Genomic DNA, 17,920 nt, shown 5'->3' with positions numbered 1-17,920 from the left:
ATTTCTCGACAATCAATCGTATGTTTCTTCCCTGGGGTGGGTTAATATCGCATTCCTGTGCAAACGGCGTGCCGCCATCGTTAGTTGTTCATTACACTTGTAGTAATGTTTCACGGCCGCAATGCGTCGATTCATTGAAAGGTAATTCATGGTTCAATTTGGTGCAAATTCAGTAACTTTCCAAACTCTCAGCAATAACCTGCAAAACAAAAACAAAAATAAATAAATTAAGAAAATTAATAATCTGCAAGACAATTATTAACAACATGACATCCTAGAAAGAATCTGACAGCCGAAAAAACAGAAATCGGGCGTGGGCGCTACTTTTGATTCACCCTGTATACATAAGCAGGGGTACCCAGTGTTACTGGGGGGGGGGGGGGGGGGGGGAGCAGGAGAATAGACAGTCGCTACATGGCCATCACCTCACTGTTTGTCTTAATATCTCCTGGAAATGCCTTTTGGGTGAACAAAGAATCATCATCACGGCATTTTACTGCGATTACAAAACCACTGTTACCTGGTTCTGAAAGATTTCCAGGTTCCTGAGTGTGGTTCCACTGAGGAGCAAATGCTCACCTGCCATTGAGATCTTCTGAAAGCTTCTGCAGAGGGATTAAGCACTGATCAGAATTATAGCACTATGGGGGTAATTACTGTATTTTTCAACAATTAAGGATGTACCTTTACAAAAAAACAGACTAGACTATTATTCAATGTTCATTGTGATACTCCACAGGCAATATTGTCCGATACAACTTACTCTGTACTTTGATGGCAAGTCAAAGGTTATTTATTCTTCTTAAATATCATTTCCCTTTATATGGGATGAGGCCTAATGGTGTAAAGTTGATGCTGCTGCACCTTTTGTACAATATTCCTTCACTGCCCTCTAACCTCAGACAGCTCTCTCCAACCATCTTACTTACATTCCTCTTACACAATGGTATAATTTCAGCCAAGGTGTATGTCTTTTCTTCCTTCTTTTCTTTGTCACTCTCGCTCTCTTCCTAGCCTTTGTTATTCTCTTTTTCTCTGTCCATCCACTTTATTTGTCATTCACTCTTCCTCCATCTGCATCAGGAGTCCAGCTCCCCTCAACCGACTCTTTGTCAATCTCCCTGTCCAGCTCATCCTCACATAAATTTCTTCCCCGAGTTCACTTATCCTTCTCCTATCCACTCTCTTCACTTCTGCTATCCTTCTGACTCAGTGTTGCTTGGCTGTCAGTGCCACAATCTCAACACTGTAAAGGTAGGCCGGCATTAAATAAGACTCCGGAACCTTTCCTTCCAATTCCTTCGATATTGTTACGTTTGTAGGGGTAGATGATGAAATCTCATAGTAGAGATAGGAGTGTATAGTAATAGCATGAACCGTGGACGCGTAGGAGACATCTTGATGCATTTAAGTAGGGGAACTAGAGCTTTAAAATGTTTAATGTGTGAAGGGGGTGAAGCTGTGCTAACTAGATCGGGATTAACGTTAGTTTTTCCCCAGTATGTGATTGCCCCCTGTGACTTTTCCCTACGTTTTTACAACTACAACAAGGCTGGCCATAAAAACCTCTGTTTAAACAACAACCACTGGAACTGCCGACAATGCCTGGAAATTGCCGATCGGCAAGTAAGCCACGCCTTGATGACGCTCACGCCAAGCAAAGCCGGCAGGACACGCCCTGAAGTCCGTCTTTGGTCGAGCATGACAATGGGGTGATTCGATAGGGCTCGGCGATTGGCCAGTGTGACATCACAGCGAGAAAGTTCTAGGGAAAAAGGACCGTTGAAAGAAGAATCGCTCTCTTGGGTTTTTTATGCTGGAGGAGAAGGTTCAGCCATGGTTGTGCGGGCTGGTGATGAGAGATTTGTTTGGAGCTGGTGGAACTTTGGCAATTTTGACAGCGAGGAGGAGGTCTTGGCGGGGGTTTGTGGGGCTATTGGCGCTTGGGACAGAGTGGAGAGCGAAAGAGGGCTTTGGGTTTTGAGTGTTTTTGGTGTTTTGGAAAGAAAAAAAAAGTGTTTGGGTTTTCGGGGTCTTTTGTCTTCGGGGTGTTTTGGGTCTTCGGGGTGTTTTGGGTCTTCGGGGTGTTTTGGGTCTTCGGGGTGTTTTGGGTCTTCGGGGTATTTTGGGTCTTCATGGCGTTTTGGGTTTTCAGGGTATTTTGGGTTTTTGGGGTCTTCGGGGCGTCTTGGGTCTTCGAGTGTTTTGGGTCTCCGTGGTGTTTTGGGTCTTCGGGGCGTTTTGGGTCTTCGGGGCGGTTTGGATCTCCGGGGTGTTTTGGGTTTTCGGGGTCTTTTGGGTCTTTGGGGTGTTTTGGGTCTTCGGGGCGTCTTGGGTCTTCGAGTGTTTTGGGTCTCCGTGGTGTTTTGGGTCTTCGGGGCGTTTTGGGTCTTCGGGGCGTTTTGGGTCTTCGGGGCGGTTTGGGTCTCCGGGTTGTTTTGGGTCTTCGGCGCCATTTGGGTCTTCTGGGCCTTTAAGGGTGTTTTGGGTCTTCGGTGTGTTTTGGGTCTTCAGTGTGTTTTGGGTCTTCGGCGCCATTTGGGTCTTCTGGGCCTTTAAGGGTGTTTTGGGTCTTCGGTGTGTTTTGGGTCTTCGGGGGTTTTGGGTCTTCAGGGTGTTTTGGGTCTTCGGTGTGTTTTGGGTCTTCGGCGCCATTTGGGTCTTCTGGGCCTTTAAGGGTGTTTTGGGTCTTCGGTGTGTTTTGGGTCTTCGGGGGTTTTGGGTCTTCAGGGTGTTTTGGGTCTTTGAGCGTTTTGGGTCTTCTGAGTGTTTTGGGTCTTCTGAGTGTTTTGGGTCTTCTGAGTGTCTTGGGTCTTCTGAGTGTCTTGGGTCTTCTGAGTGTTTTGGGTCTTCGGGTGTTTTGGGTCTTCGGGTGTTTTGGGTCTTCGGGGTGTTTTGGGTCTTCTGAGTGTTTTGGGTCTTCTGAGTGTTTTTGGGTCTTCTGTGTGTTTTGGGTCTTCTGAGTGTTTTGGGTCTTCTGAGTGTTTTGTGTCTTTGGGGTGTTTTGGGTCTTCAGGGTGTTTTGGGTCTTCAGGATGTTTTGGGTCTTCTGGGTGTTTTGGGTCTTCGGGATGTTTTGGGTCTTCTGGGTGTTTTGGGTCTTTGGGGTGTTTTGGGCCCTTGGGGTGTTTTGGGTCTTTGGGGTGTTTTGGGTCTTCAGGGTGTTTTGGGTCTTTGGGGTGTTTTGGGTCTTCAGGTGTTTTGGGTCTTCAGGGTGTTTTGGGTCTTCGGGGTGTTTTGGGCCTTCGGGGTGTTTTGGGCCTTTGGGGTGTTTTGGGACTTCGGGATGTTTTGGGTCTTTGGGATGTTTTGGGTCTTCGGGGTGTTTTGGGTCTTTGGGGTGTTTTGGGTCTTTGGGGTGTTTTGGGTCTTCAGGGTGTTTTGGGTCTTTTGGGTCTTTCGGGTGTTTTGGGTCTTCGGGGCGTTTTGGGTCTTGGGGGCGTTTTGGGTCTGGGGGGAGTTTTGGGTCTCCGGGGCGTTTTGGGTGTTCCGGGTGTTTTGGGTCTTCGGGGTGTTTGGGGTCTTCAGGGTGTTTGGGGTCTTCGGGGTGTTTTGGGTCTTCGGTGCGTTTTGGGTCTTCGGGGTGTTTTGGGTTTTCGGGGTGTTTGGGGTCTTCGGGGTGTTTGGGGTCTTCGGGGTGTTTTGGGTCTTCGGGGTGTTTGGGATCTTCGGGGTGTTTTGGGTCATCGGGGCGTTTTGGGTCTTCGGGGTGTTTTGCGTCTTCGGCGTGTTTTGGGTCTTTGGGGTGTTTTGGGTCTTCGGGGTGTTTGGGGTCTTCGGGGTGTTTTGGGTCTTCGGGGTGTTTTGGGTTGTCTGATTAATTTTGATTAAAGATTACTGAATGGCAAACTTGGTTTCTTCTCATCCAAACTAAGCTGCATTAATAACAGTTAACGTTGTTATAATAGCAAGAAAACATTAGTGGATGTTATATACAGTATATATATATATAGAGATGTATATAAATGAGGTCACGAAAAGCTTAATCTTCCATGAAGTTTTAAAATCAAATGTAACTAGAACGGGCACTCGGTAGAGCGCATACCTTCGCCGCAGCTACTTTTGTTGCCAAAATAAAAGACTACAAGATCTGTGTAGCAAGATTCGAGGGAATGACACTCGATGACTACAAGATCTCGGCGCTGATTCGTTGTCACTGTGCCATAGTCCCGTTGATTTGCACGGAAAGAACCATGTTTACGGCTGCTAATCCAAGTTTATTACATGCATCCTTACAACTGTAAAATATGCATATATATATATATGTTCTGTTGTACACCGCACCTTTCCTATGCCATCTCCAGGCATTGCAAATCGTCATTGCTGGGCACCAAAGGGGGCTCGGCAGTGACGCACGCTGAAAGGGAGTACTCAGTTTTCACTCTGGTTGTTTGTTTGTTTTCTTGCTTTCTTGGTTGTCCGGGCAATATCTCAGCCATCCTTCAAGCTAAGAAGCTGAAATTTCGGCACAATAGTGAGCAAGTCCTTTGTCAAAAACGGTATTTTTTGTTTTTTGATGAATCAATTAATTGAGGAGTTATTTAATTATTAACGATTAATTAAGTACTTATTTAATTAATCAAATTTCCTTTCTCTTCTGACCATTAACTCAGGCACCTTTTAAGTTAGGAAGCTGATATTTGGACATGGCAATGACCAGGTGATTTGGCTGCAAAAGCTATTTTTGATTTATTAATTAATCAATTAATTAATTAATCGATTAATTATTTAATTATTCGATTACTGACTAAAAATTTTTTTTTTTAAGTCGCAGATTCTGATGAAATGGTGGTGGTTTATGGGTTCTCTGACCGAATTGATTAATAATTTAATATTTTATAATTATTATTTATTTCTTTTCATTATTAATCATTTATTTATTTTCTTTCTCATTTGGCCAATATCTCAGGCACCTTTTGAGCTGGGAAGCTAATATTTGGACATGACTGACCAAATGATGTGGCTTTCAAGGATATTTTTGATTTATTGATTAATCATTTAATCGATTAATTATTTAATTATTCGATGAATGACCTAATTAATAATTTTTTTAAGTTACAGATTCGGATGAAATGGTGGTGGTTTATCAAGGATATTTTTGATTTATTGATAAATCATTTCATCGATTAATTATTTATTGATTAATCGTTTATTTATTGATGAATCAATAAATTATTTAATTTTTAATAATAACCTATTTAATTAAATTTCTAAAAGATACATCTTCGGATGAAGCACTAGTGGTTTAGTTATGCTATTAGCCAATTGATTAAGAAAATATTTTGTGATAATCTTTTATTGATTTTAATTATACAATTAATCAATCAATTAGTGTACACCTCTCCCTCCCAATGCAGCCTCTATGAGCTGCACTGCGGTATTGCCGGGCGCCGGAGGCGCCCCAGCAATGCCGCGCTGTAGGATATTTAATTATTTGGCATGGGGGCGGTGTACTTTGAATGTATGTGTACTTGTTTTTCATCTCTTCAAATTGCACCAACAGTCGAAAACATCATGACACATAAGAATGACACATCTACTTTCATCCAATTTGGATCCGAATTGACCGCGTTATGATTTTTAAAAAACCGCACATTTTGCAAGGGCGTGACCCCCCTGACCTTTGGCCCCCAACCGCTAACAAGGGTTATGACGTCAGAGTGTCATGTCGCATATCACAAGATTGGGCATTGAATTCTGAACATTTTGGCATTAGTTTCATACAAATTGGACACAAATTGACCGCGCTATGGTAAAAAGACGATTTTGACCTTTTCATGACCTTGACCTTGACCTTTGACCCGATCGATTCCAAAATCTAATCAAATGGTTCCCGGATAATAACCTATCATCCCACCAAATTTCATGCGAATCGGTTGAATACTTTTTGAGTTATGCGAATAACATACACACACACACACAGACATACAAATAAATACACAGCGATCAAAACATAACCTTCCGCTTTTGCGAAGGTAACTAGAACGGCACTCAGGAGAGAGCATACCTCCGCCTGGGTGGCCATATCACTCAATGGTGAATGCTTTAAAAAGAGTTTTCAGAGGTTTAAAACAGTGATTCACTAGCCGGATCAGGATCTGAATCCGGATCTTCTCCAAAATTGAATCGATTCTTCCTTGTCACACACACAACCTGTCCACCAAGTTTCGTCCAAATCCGTCAATAACTTTTTGAGATATCCTGCTATATATAGTTTTTGGCCCTATCACACAATGGTGAAGAATCACTATAAAAATTCTAGTAGCCAGATCCGAATCCGGATCTTCACCAAAATCTAATCATTTCGTCCTTGTCACATACGCTACCTCTCTGCCAAATTTCGTCCGAATCCGTCCACAACCTTTTGAGATATTTTGTTCACAAACAAACAAACAAATGGACAAACGGACAGACAGAGGTGAAACTAGAACGGGCACTCGGTAGAGCGCATACCTTCGCCGCAGCTACTGTTCTGTACTTGGTAAAAATACGATTTTGACCTTTTCGTGACCTTGACCTTGACCTTTGGCCCGATTGCTCCCAAAATCTAATCAAATGTGTCCCGTATAATAACCAATCATCCCACCAAATTTCATGCAATTCGGTTGAATACTTTTTGAGTTATGCGAATAACATACACACACACACACAGACATACAAATAAATACACAGCGATCAAAACATAACCTTCCGCTTTTGCGAAGGTAAACATAACCTCCATCCACCTTTGGTGGCAGAAGTAATTGCACCTGAACAAGCAGGTCACATCCAAGAGTTTTAATACAAAAACGTGATCCATGATAATTAAGTTTCCTGAACCTGGGAATTAGCTGCATCATTAGTGATGTCACTACTATATATATATATATAATATAACCACCTTTAGAGGCCATTTTTCCCCGCAAAGCTGTTACTATAATGTCACTACTATAATGGTAATAATGAGTGGGAGGATGGGCTAACAGTTTTAAGCTTGAGTTCACTTCATAAATGAACGATCGACTGACTGAAATAAATACACCTGCATGTCTAAATGCCAGGCTATAGCAACTGGTGATCGGAGACTCACGTTTGGGCCCGGAGCGTGTTTTCGAGTCCAAATTCCCTCAGATAGCGCAAGAGGGCAGCAAAACAAGCCACAACAGGCAGTGGTAAGGCCAGAATGCGAGTCAAATGTTCACCGTCTGTCAAATGCACAGCCGGGTACACGGATAACAGTTAATAAGATGCTCCACACAGCAGGACAGCTAACTTGAGGCAGAGAGTTTTCAGAGATGAGAGGATAACAGCAGATAATGATATCACTGGGGATCAGGCCATTTGTCTCAACAAACCCACACAGGATGATGACATGTTCAGCAAACGGGAGATTTTGGCCTAAATACGAGGAACACATTCCAGCATGTCTAAAAATGGTTGATCCTACCAGGGCAATGCTCAGCAGAGGAAGCTCCATGCTGTGGTTTTATAATGGATGTATTTTTTGGGGGGAAAAAGGGGGTGGTACGAGTGCCAATTTTTGAGTTGGATATCACAGTTCCAACATGAACCTCATTTTTATCAATCTCTATCAATCTTGAAGCCCGAGATGCACCATTACAAACAACACAAAGTACTACACAAAGCAACGCATACCACACCGAATACCAACTCCCTATCTACCTTTAATGCTCAAACGAACCAAGATATGAACATGAAGTGAGAGGAAAATTTAAAACGACTCAGTAAGACCATCATGGACCTTACCACGTAATGCGTCTTTGTCCGACCCAAAGAACTGAGAGACAGCCTGGACAGCATGGCTATGTTCAAACACTGTGTCATCCATGCGCTCCACTCGTACACGGTCATCGCTGCGAAGACTGGCACATCATGGGGGTGATGATGTACAGCAAGAAAACCTGTTTTTGCCTCATCTTGATTTTCAAATGACCTTATATTGAAGATTATTAACAGAAAAAAAATATTTTTTGAATGAAATATAATCTCTGAAGACTTTTTGACCCTCAAAACAACCCCAATACATGCTGGCAGTACACGATAACGTTGGATGCATTTAACATGCTGTATGGGACATTCCCTGAACTGTGAAGGCACCACATTCACAAACGGGACATTTCAGCGAAAACAAAATAACAACAAGAAAAAGAGCAATCAGAGATTGCAAACCCCCACCAGGATGTACTTTCAGTGGTTTTTAAGGCTTTTGTGTGAAAACAAATATGGCGGCCGAACCACGTGACCGATGACGCCATCATTTTTTTTCTAAGCTAATTTATTCCTATATTGTGCTCAAGAAATTTCATCTTGATCGAACAGAACACAAAAAACACTGAAATTTCACAAAAATTTGTATGGCACTCAAGAATGCGTGTGAATGCAACAAATTTGACGATTAATTATTGGCATGCTGTTGAAAAACGATTTGAGGACCAGTCAAATAAATTGTTTCTTTGGGAAATATTGATTGAAAGAGAAATACATGTGGAAACTGAAGTGTCACTCGGTGGAGAGGATACTTCTGCCAGGCTGAACAGTTTACATTTTGTGTCCCACGGATCTAGATCCGGACCTGACCCAAAATCAAATCGGCTTGTTCTTGTTGCCTAACCAACTCATACACCTAGTTTTGTCATAATCCGTCCCCAACTTTTTGAAATATCATGCTATTCGCTCTGTCACTCAATGGTGAAGGAGTACTGTACTTGAAAAAGTAAAAAATTATCGGATCCAGATCCAGATCCCAATCTTCACCAAAGTCTATTCATTTCTTCCTTGTCACATACCCAACCCAACCTGTCCAGCAAATTTCGTCCCAATCCATCCACAACTTTTTGAGATACCCTGTTCACAAACAAACAGACAGACAGACAGACAAACATACAGACAGGGGTGAAAAAGTAACCTCCATCAACTTTTGGTGGTGAAGATAAAAACTAGAACGGCACTCGGTATAAAGCATACCTCCGCCAGGCTGAACAGTCTACATTTTGTATCCCACTGATAGGCCGGATCTGGATCCAGACCTGAACCAAAATCAAATTGGCTTGTTCTTATTACTTAACCAACTCATCCACTTAGTTTTGTCATAATCCATCCATATCTCTATGAAATATCATACTACATATCGTTTTTGGCCCTATCTTTCAATGGTGAAGAATCACTTGAAAAATTATAGTGTCCGGATCCGGATCTTTACCAAAATCTAACCAATTTGTCCTTATCACACTCCTCTCCACTATGTTTTGTCCAAATCCAACCATAACTTTTTGAGAAATTCTACTCAGACAAACAAACGGGGGTGAATACATACCTACATCCACCTTCTGTGGAGGAAGTAAAAAAAAAAAAAACCGAGAACTACACTCTTCGACCAATATGCCTCCGTCCACATTATTACATCATTATAATACTTGTACCAAGTTTGCTTTAAATCCATACAGCTGTTCTCAAGTTATCACATTTTTACCTGACATGACCTCTGACCTTTGATGTCTTGCCCCAAAATTTTATCAGTTCATGTTTACATCATTAAAGATACCTGTATCAAATTTTAATTTAAATCCATTCAGCTGTTCACAAGTTATCACATTTTTACCTGACATGACCTCTGACCTTTGACCTCAGGACCCCAAAATCTAAATCTTTACATCATTATACATATCTGTACCAAGTTGGAATTAGATCACTTCAGGAGTTCTCAGGTTATAGACCTATTACAGACTTTGACCTTTGACCTTTAAAATTTGCCACCAAAATCGAATCAGTAATCTTTACATCATTATACATACCTGTACCAACTTTGAATGAGATCACTTCAGCCGTTCTCAAGTTATAGACCGAGTATGGACTTTGTCCTTGGACCTTTGCCCCCATAATTTAATCAGATCATCTTTATATCATTCTACATAAGTATACCAAATTTGGTCAGAATCCCATCACTGGTTCACAAGTTATCGCAGTAACATGATGATCTTTACCTAACATGACCTCTGACCTTTGGCCTTTGACCTCGTAACCCCACAATATAATCAGTTCATCTTTACCTCATTTTACATACCTGCACAAAGTTTGACTAAGGTCCCTTCAGCCGTTCTCAAGTTATCGCGGTAACGAAAACCTATCACGGACAGACGGACGGACAGCCAGATAGACAACCTGAAAACATAATGCCTCTGGCGACTTCGTCAACTGAGCCATAAAAAAAGCTCGTCTCTGTGCATAAATGAAACAAGCATGCCAGTGGAAATCAAGGAAAGTAAAAAAACAAAGTCAAATATATAAATAATTTCACACTGGGCAAGGGGGAAAAAAAAGGATCACCACATAGAACACCAATGAGGTTAATGTAATAAAAAGGAACCGACTCACATGTGTATGTCTAAAGTGAATGCAGTGCATTTCATAGAGGATACTCCCAATATTTACAATAAATGCAACGGAATGAATGAATACTGTAAGAAATAGCAAGAGCTCCACCTTGCGGCAGTGAGAGCACTGATGAGCCGTTCACTGTCGGGCGAGAGCTGCGTGGGAAGTAGAAGCTCCACAGGTTGAAGCCGCAGTATGCGACTCTCAAGTTCAGAACGAGCGCAGCCATCTTCCACAAAATCATAGTGCAGCTCACTTGTGGATGGCTGCACTGCCTGTTGCATAGAAGCAAATCGATAAGCAAGACCCGACGGGCAAAGCACGATGAGCAATAACGAGCGACGAGCAAAAGCACAATCAATTGGACATGCAAAAGGACAAGTTAACAACCAACCACATATTTTTAACCTGTTGAACACGTGTTTTGATCAAAATTCTTCAATTTCGATATAATCAACAAACTATGCATTTATAGAACTGTGCATGAAGTTCCTTGCGAAGTCAAGACTATCCAGAATTTATTGTGACTATATGAGTGATCTCTCTGCCACCCAGGCCTTTTGCAAATATAAAATCAAAGAAACTATAATTTGTTAAGTAAGGTAATTTATGGTGGTGATCAAAAAACCTCAAGGCATACAATTTACGTTCCAACAGTACAACGACCACAAGCATACAAGCCCCAAGTAGAAATCAATATGTGGAAAGCGTGGACAAGCACTCCTACCGGTGCCAACGGATGAAAAAAATCCCGCACATGGCAGATTGTTTCTTGTTGATCGTTTTTCACATAATTGTTTCTTGCAGATTATGCGTGGTTTTGCCGAGTGAGACATGATCCGTGCCTTATGCTCTCCTTTGAGGGCAGGAGGTACTATTTTTTTTTTTTTTGTATACAGGATCGAGGCTCGTGTAAGAGCAAACACATTGAACATGAAAACATGCACATACACATAAAACATACAATGAAGGGAGCGGGAGACAAGAGGGGGAGGGAGAGGGAAGCACACCAGCACAAAAACAGTAGAGAACAACGACATCGGTAGATCTGTGGAAGGGGGAGGGCTGTGGAGGAGGGAAGGGTACACAGTATAAAGCAAATGAACACTACTAGGAATTTCAGGAAAGAAGTTGGGGATTGAAAGAGGTGGATTTGGGGAGTTTTAACGGGGGTAGAAAAGATCAAGGTTTTGGATGGGGAAAGATAAGAGATGGTGGTGAACAGCTGTTTGACTCCAACGTTCATCACCCGTGATGTACCGAAGTGTGTTCACGGCATGAAGAAAATCGAAGTCTGAAGGGGTATACGGGGGGTCAAAGTGGGTTCAGGTATGACACACCCAAAATAGGTATTTGCTTTCTTCTCTGAAACTACACGCACGATTTCGATGAAACTTGACCACAACCTTCATCACCCGTGATGTACCAAAGTTTGTTCACTGTGGAAAGACTTGAAGATTCGACTAACATACTAACATAGAACAGAATCATACTAACATAATCATAGGACTTTAAACAAACAAAAAGGTTGTGGTCAAGTTTCATCGAAATCTCGTGTGTAGTTTGAGAGAAGAAAGCAGATACCAATTTTGGGTATGTCATACATGGACCCACTTTGACGCCCCCCCCCCCCCCCCCCCCCACAGACCACTTTAGACTTCGATTTTCTTTATGCCATGAACAAACTTCGGTACATCACGGGTGGTGAAGGTTGTAGTCAAATTTCATCGAAATCTTGTGTATAGTTTCACAGGAAAAAGCAAATATCCATTTGGGGAGGGGGGGGGGTGGGGGGGGGGTTGGTCAAACCTGGATCCACTTTGACCCCGGTAAACCCCCTTAGACCCCAATTTCTTTAATGCCGTGAATTTTTTGTAGTCGCAACACAACAAATATCATTTATGCCAAATTTGGTCACAATCCCTTCAGCGGTTTTGGAGAAGAAGTTGCAAGTGTTTACGGACGGACTGACGGACGGACGGACGACACGCCATCGCATAAGCTCCCCAGAATTTCCAGGTGAGCTAAAAATGGGGACCTAAGGGGTTCTACTGGGGGGATGCCTCCCACCCAAATTGTTATTTGCTTTATTCTCAGAAAATACACATACACTTCCGATGAAACTTAACTACAACATTCCGTTCATCACCAATGATGTACCAAAGTTTGTTCACGGAATTCAAAAATCGGGGTCTAAGGCGGTCTATGGGGGGGGGGGGGGAAGAGGGGGGGGGTTTAACGATTTCGATGAAACTTCCCCACAACCTTCAACACCCATGATGTACCAAAGTTTGTTCACGGCATTATAAAAAATATCGGGTCGTAAGGGGAGTTACGGGCTTGGGGGAGGGGGTTGCTATCCAAAATAGGTATTTTTACTTGCAAAATCGAAGATTTTTCAAGTATATTGGTCGGTTGTGTTTGTGGTTCTGTCTGTCTGTTTGTCTGTTTGTCTGTTTGTCACCGGCCTACAGGTCACAATTTTCAACCGATCTTCACGAAACTTCACCAAATGGTAGAGTTGGTCAAAAGCAAGAAGCCTATTGTTTTGGGGGTCAATAGGTCAAAAGGTCAACATAGGCCAAAGGTCACCAACTTTGCTAAATTTCTAAAATCCTCAATTTTCATCCGATTAACTTGAAATTTGAAGAGGACTTGCATATCTGGCCACTGAATTCAACCACCAAGTATTTTTGAGGTCAACATAGGCCAAATTTCCAAAATCCTCAATTTTCATCCGATTAACTTGAAATTTGAAGAGGACTTGCATATCTGGCCACTGAATTCAACCACCAAGTATTCTTGAGGTCAACATAGGCCAAAAGGTCAACATAGGCCAAATTTCTAAAATCCTCAATTTTCATCCAATTGACTTGAAATTTGAAGAGGACTTGCATATCTCATCACTGAATTCAACCACCAAGTATTCTTGAGGTCAACATAGGCCAAAAGGTCAACATAGGCCAAATTTCTAAAATCCTCATTTATCATCCAATTGACTTGAAAATTGAACAACGTTTGCACATTGAGTCACTAAATAGGAAAACTAACTATTTTTGAGGTCAAAAGGTCAAAGGTCAGCTCAAGGTCAACCTTCCAAAATCATCATTTTTCATCTGAAAAATCATCACTTTTCTTCCTATTGACCTGAGCTTTGATTAAGATTGTCAATTTTAATCTTGATAAAATGGACAATTTGCTGTATCAATGGAATTTTTTTTCTTGGGGAGGGGTTGGGAGGCGGATTTTGCAAATATCGTGCTCCGCATGACGTCTTCTTGTTTTTGTTTGTTTGTCTGTTTAAAGTCTTATGATTATGTTAGTAAACACAGATTGGGCATGACATATTACAGATATTTTACTTACACACACACACACACACACACACACACACACACACACACACACACACACACACACACACACACACACACACACACACACACACACACACACACACACACACACACACACACACACACACACGCTCACCACCATGCCGATGGTAACGTTTTTAGTTTTTCTTCCCTTTGTTGTATTGATCCCCTCACAGATGCACAGCAGGTAGGAGGTCGGTGGTACGGTGACCAGCTCATCTGCAGGAAGCCCCTCCTCTAAGCACTGCAGAGGGTTCACATGTATCCAATGCTAAGGAGAAAAGTCTCAGCAAATCAATGTTAGGAGAAACAGATTACGAAAATTATTCTCATGATGCAAAGTCAGATGGAAACAGGAATAAACTGCCGAAATGGAACTCTTCATAAACCAACAGAAATGTTTCATCAGTAGTCTTCGGGTTTGGTTTTCTTCAAGAAGACGATGACTCTGCACCAAATTTGATCACATGTTCCAAAACATATGAGTAGCACTCCTAGATGTCAATAAGATCGCACACTCATATTATTAGCACATTGCCTGTTACGAGTGTGGTGTGATTGAGTGCACAGCACAATAAAGGATATCTTCTCCAATAAGTGTCGACTTGGTATATATTGCTGACAGTTTACGACTAAACAAGGCATTCCGATTCTCTCCCATGGCCTTCAACGCCGCTGTCTCCGTTTGCTTCACAACCCCAACCTAAGGGGGAAAAAACACTGGTTGTAAGGTACAAATGGATTAAGGAACACAAGTAGAGTGGAGGGAAGGAAAGATTGCAACCTGTAAAGTAAAAGGGCTGTGTTAGGAGAAGATTAATTGGGGGTTGTTACGTGGACAGGCCTCACCTTATAACCGTGTGCCACGAGCCTTCCCACATGCACAAATAGACGATGGGCAGGGATGCTTGCTGTCATGAAGTTGTGGTCCAGGTGACACGTAATGTTTAGCTCTCTGGCTGCGATCTGCACACGCGTAGCACCAGCACTGATCAAAGAACGGCTAAATCTCAATAACAATGCAAAGGGGCCCATTACAATATTGTAGTAATCACAGTGAACGTCCCGTGTGATCAAGTGCATGAAGGTGCTGACCTCAGCATCCTCCCCAAAGAAGCGGTACTTGTACCCGCACGCCACAAGCAACACTGTGTTCTTGTGCTGTTCTTTGATCTGCAGAACCTGCTGCTCCAGTGGCGTGTATGCAGTCTTGGTGCGGCAATTAACAGAAGAGCTGGACGATGGGGTCTCCATCCGAACACTACGCGATGTCGGAGAGCCGAATCGGGTAAGAGATGCAGCACTGTCCGACTCCTTCTTGCACGTCACGTCGGCCTGCTTCAAAACTGAGGTTATTTCACTCACTCCATGAGCCCTCTTGCCTTCTGTCCTGGTCAATGAAAACTCCTGCAGCCTCTGGATGGCTGTGTTTGGACTTTTCTTCATCTCTGCAAAACACCGTTGTATTTGTTTAAACATCACGGATGTGGCACCTCCTGCCTCGTCTTTGTTATGAAAGTCCATACCAAAAATAAGGCATAAAATAAAAGAAGCATATGGAAAATAAGGCATTATCTTGCACAAAAACTGAGCAAAGAGAATGCATATTAGAAGAAGACGATGAAGAAAAACCAGTCCTTTCACGTCTTCAGACGTACTGGGTGGGTGAGGCAGTTTTCCATTGGCGAGGGGCACAATCCTGGATGGGTGGCCAAACCGAGGCATGAGACTAAAATAGCCCAATAAGCTGATACTCATTTTGTGGACCTCAAAAGGACGACAGGCTGAGTCAACCTTCCTGGTGTTACCTTTACAGCACGACAGGGGCTCAAACTCAGTACCCAAAGATCTTAAACCAGCCACACTAACCGTGATGCCAAAACTAGGCTGAATGCATGTAAACGTACAGGTAAAATTTCATTGTCTCTCCTCCATCAGTGTGATAAACATCACAAGATATTCCATCCGCCCTGAGGAGCTTGTTCGTTCTTCGGCATTACACCGACGTTTCTCCTGTTTATTACTTGCAAAATCGAAGATTTTTCAAGTATATTGGTTGGTTGCGTTTGTGCTTCTGTCACTGGTTGGTTGTAAGGCACTTTGTGCAAGTCACTGGCACTTTGTGCAAGTGTCTGTCTGTCTGTTTTTGTCTGTTTGTTTGCCTGTTTGTCTTTGTCACCGGCCTACAGGTCACAATTCTAAACCGATCGTCACGAAACTTCACCAAGTTGCCTAGGTCGTCCCAATTGGGAAGCCTATTGATTTTGAGGTCAAAGGTCATCTTGAGGTCAAATTTTTACAATCGCCATTTTAAATCCGATTGACTTGAAAATTCAATAACATTTAGATATTGTCAATAAATTGGGAAATGAACTATTTTTGAGGTTAAAAAGTCAAAGGTCAACTCAAGGTCAAATTTTAAAAGTCATCAATTTTCATCTAAAAAGCCGTCAATTCTCAACTGATTCACTTGAAAATTGAACAGCATTTGCATATCGATCACTAAATTGGAAACATACTATTTTTGAGGTCAATAGGTCAAAGGTCAACTCAAGGTCAAACTTCCAAAATCATCACTTTTCATCTGAAAACCATCAATTATCATCCGATTGACTTGAAGATTGAACAGCATTTGCATATCGAGTCACTAAATTGGAAACATACTATTTTTGAGGTCAATAGGTCAAAGGTCAACTCAAGGTCAAACTTCCAAAATCATCAATTTTCATCTGAAAAATCGTCACTTGTCTTCCTATTGACCCGAGCTTTGATCAAGTAGTCAGGTTCACTATGTTAACAAATATAATTTCGTTCAGAATTTTGGTAGATTAGCAAAACTATACATTTTTGGAATATTCAGAGCATGAGGAATCCAAAAATTAATGTTTACATTTGCGTAGACACCTTTGCGAAAATGACACTCAGGACAGTGATGAAGATAGTCAGGTTCACTATGTTAACAAATATAATTTCTTTCAAAATTTTGGGATTAGCAAACCTGTACATTTTTGGAATCTTCAGAGCATGGAGAATCTGAAAATCAATGTTGGCATTTGCACAGACACCTGCATGGCCGCCATTTTGGATTTTGAAAATGGCCGCCATAAAATACATATTTTGCGCGATCTCGGCTTCTAGTCAACCTAGAGACTTAATTAAATATGCTAATCCTATGTTTTCTGGGTCAAGGAATCCAATAAAGGCCTCAAAATAGTGCTCAGGGTTATAGAAAAGCAACAAACAAAGGTAATTGAAAACCATTGTCTTTATATTTGTGATATAACTATTACATAATACATGATATTGCAAGTCCTTTGAAGTTATAGGTTGTTATAGGTTGTTATAGGTAGCATCAGATTGAACTATAAGTCCGATACACAGGATCTACGAGGTCTATACCGTTCAGGAATATGCTTTTACAGATCTTCATCACTGTCCTGAGTGTCATTTTCGCAAAGGTGCCTACGCAAATGTAAACATTAATTTTTGGATTCCTCATGCTCTGAATATTCCAAAAATGTATAGTTTTGCTAATCTACCAAAATTTTGAACGAAAAAACATAGTGAACCTGACTAAAGATTGTCAATTTTAATCTTGATGAAATGGACAATTTGCTCTATCAATGGAATTTTTTTTTTCTTGGGGGGTGGGGGTGGATTTTGCAAGTATCGTGCTCCGTATGACGTCTTCTTGTTAATGTTGTTGGGCATAGCACGATTGTAAACCATAGAGAACTTGACCAATTACATCATTTTCTCCATTTTATAAGAGTGATTTCCTACACACCATTATCAAGATGGACACTGCTCGTATGATCTTCTTTCTCCTCCTCCTCCTCAATGTTGTCCTCCCCATTTGGTGCAATGCGGATCCTCTTGGTGCTCGGTGCATCGCTCGGAACACGGTTCCACCCTCCTGGCGTTCTTTGTGAGTTCACCTTAAAACAATGGAGATTAAATAGATTGACAGGAGAAACGAGAACAAAGCCAATGGCACGCCATCGCAAATCTTCATGCTTCCCCCCGAAAGGAAAGTGGAAAGATCACAAAAAGTTTTACAATGATTAAAGCAATTTTAAATTTTGAGGGAAGTACAATTTTTTCCCGTTTTGACCCCTGTGCCCTTTGGAGAAGACAAAAATGGCACTGCTCGAGCACCTTCGTGCCACGTG

General features: G+C 41.9%; 1 protein-coding gene across 1 annotated transcript in view; it reads right to left on the bottom strand.

Annotated features, from left to right (window-relative positions):
* MSH3 (mutS homolog 3) overlaps positions 1–17,920 on the bottom strand; it is a 116,037-nt gene that overhangs the window by 84,192 nt on the left and 13,925 nt on the right. Inside the window, exons 2-10 of the mRNA XM_078771346.1 lie at positions 17,536–17,686; positions 14,844–15,196; positions 14,598–14,714; positions 14,334–14,451; positions 13,864–14,009; positions 10,480–10,646; positions 7,747–7,862; positions 7,070–7,184; positions 521–605 (exon numbers count right to left, since the gene is read on the bottom strand). Of these exons, the coding sequence (XP_078627472.1) occupies positions 521–605; positions 7,070–7,184; positions 7,747–7,862; positions 10,480–10,646; positions 13,864–14,009; positions 14,334–14,451; positions 14,598–14,714; positions 14,844–15,196; positions 17,536–17,686 (1,368 nt within the window). The remainder of the gene's footprint in view (positions 1–520; positions 606–7,069; positions 7,185–7,746; positions 7,863–10,479; positions 10,647–13,863; positions 14,010–14,333; positions 14,452–14,597; positions 14,715–14,843; positions 15,197–17,535; positions 17,687–17,920) is intronic.

The sequence above is a fragment of the Myxine glutinosa genome, chromosome 2 (assembly GCF_964187855.1).
Source record: "Myxine glutinosa chromosome 2, kmMyxGlut1.1, whole genome shotgun sequence".
In the NCBI taxonomy this organism is placed as follows: domain Eukaryota; kingdom Metazoa; phylum Chordata; class Myxini; order Myxiniformes; family Myxinidae; genus Myxine; species Myxine glutinosa.
This window is presented reverse-complemented; position numbering and strand designations above follow the sequence as displayed.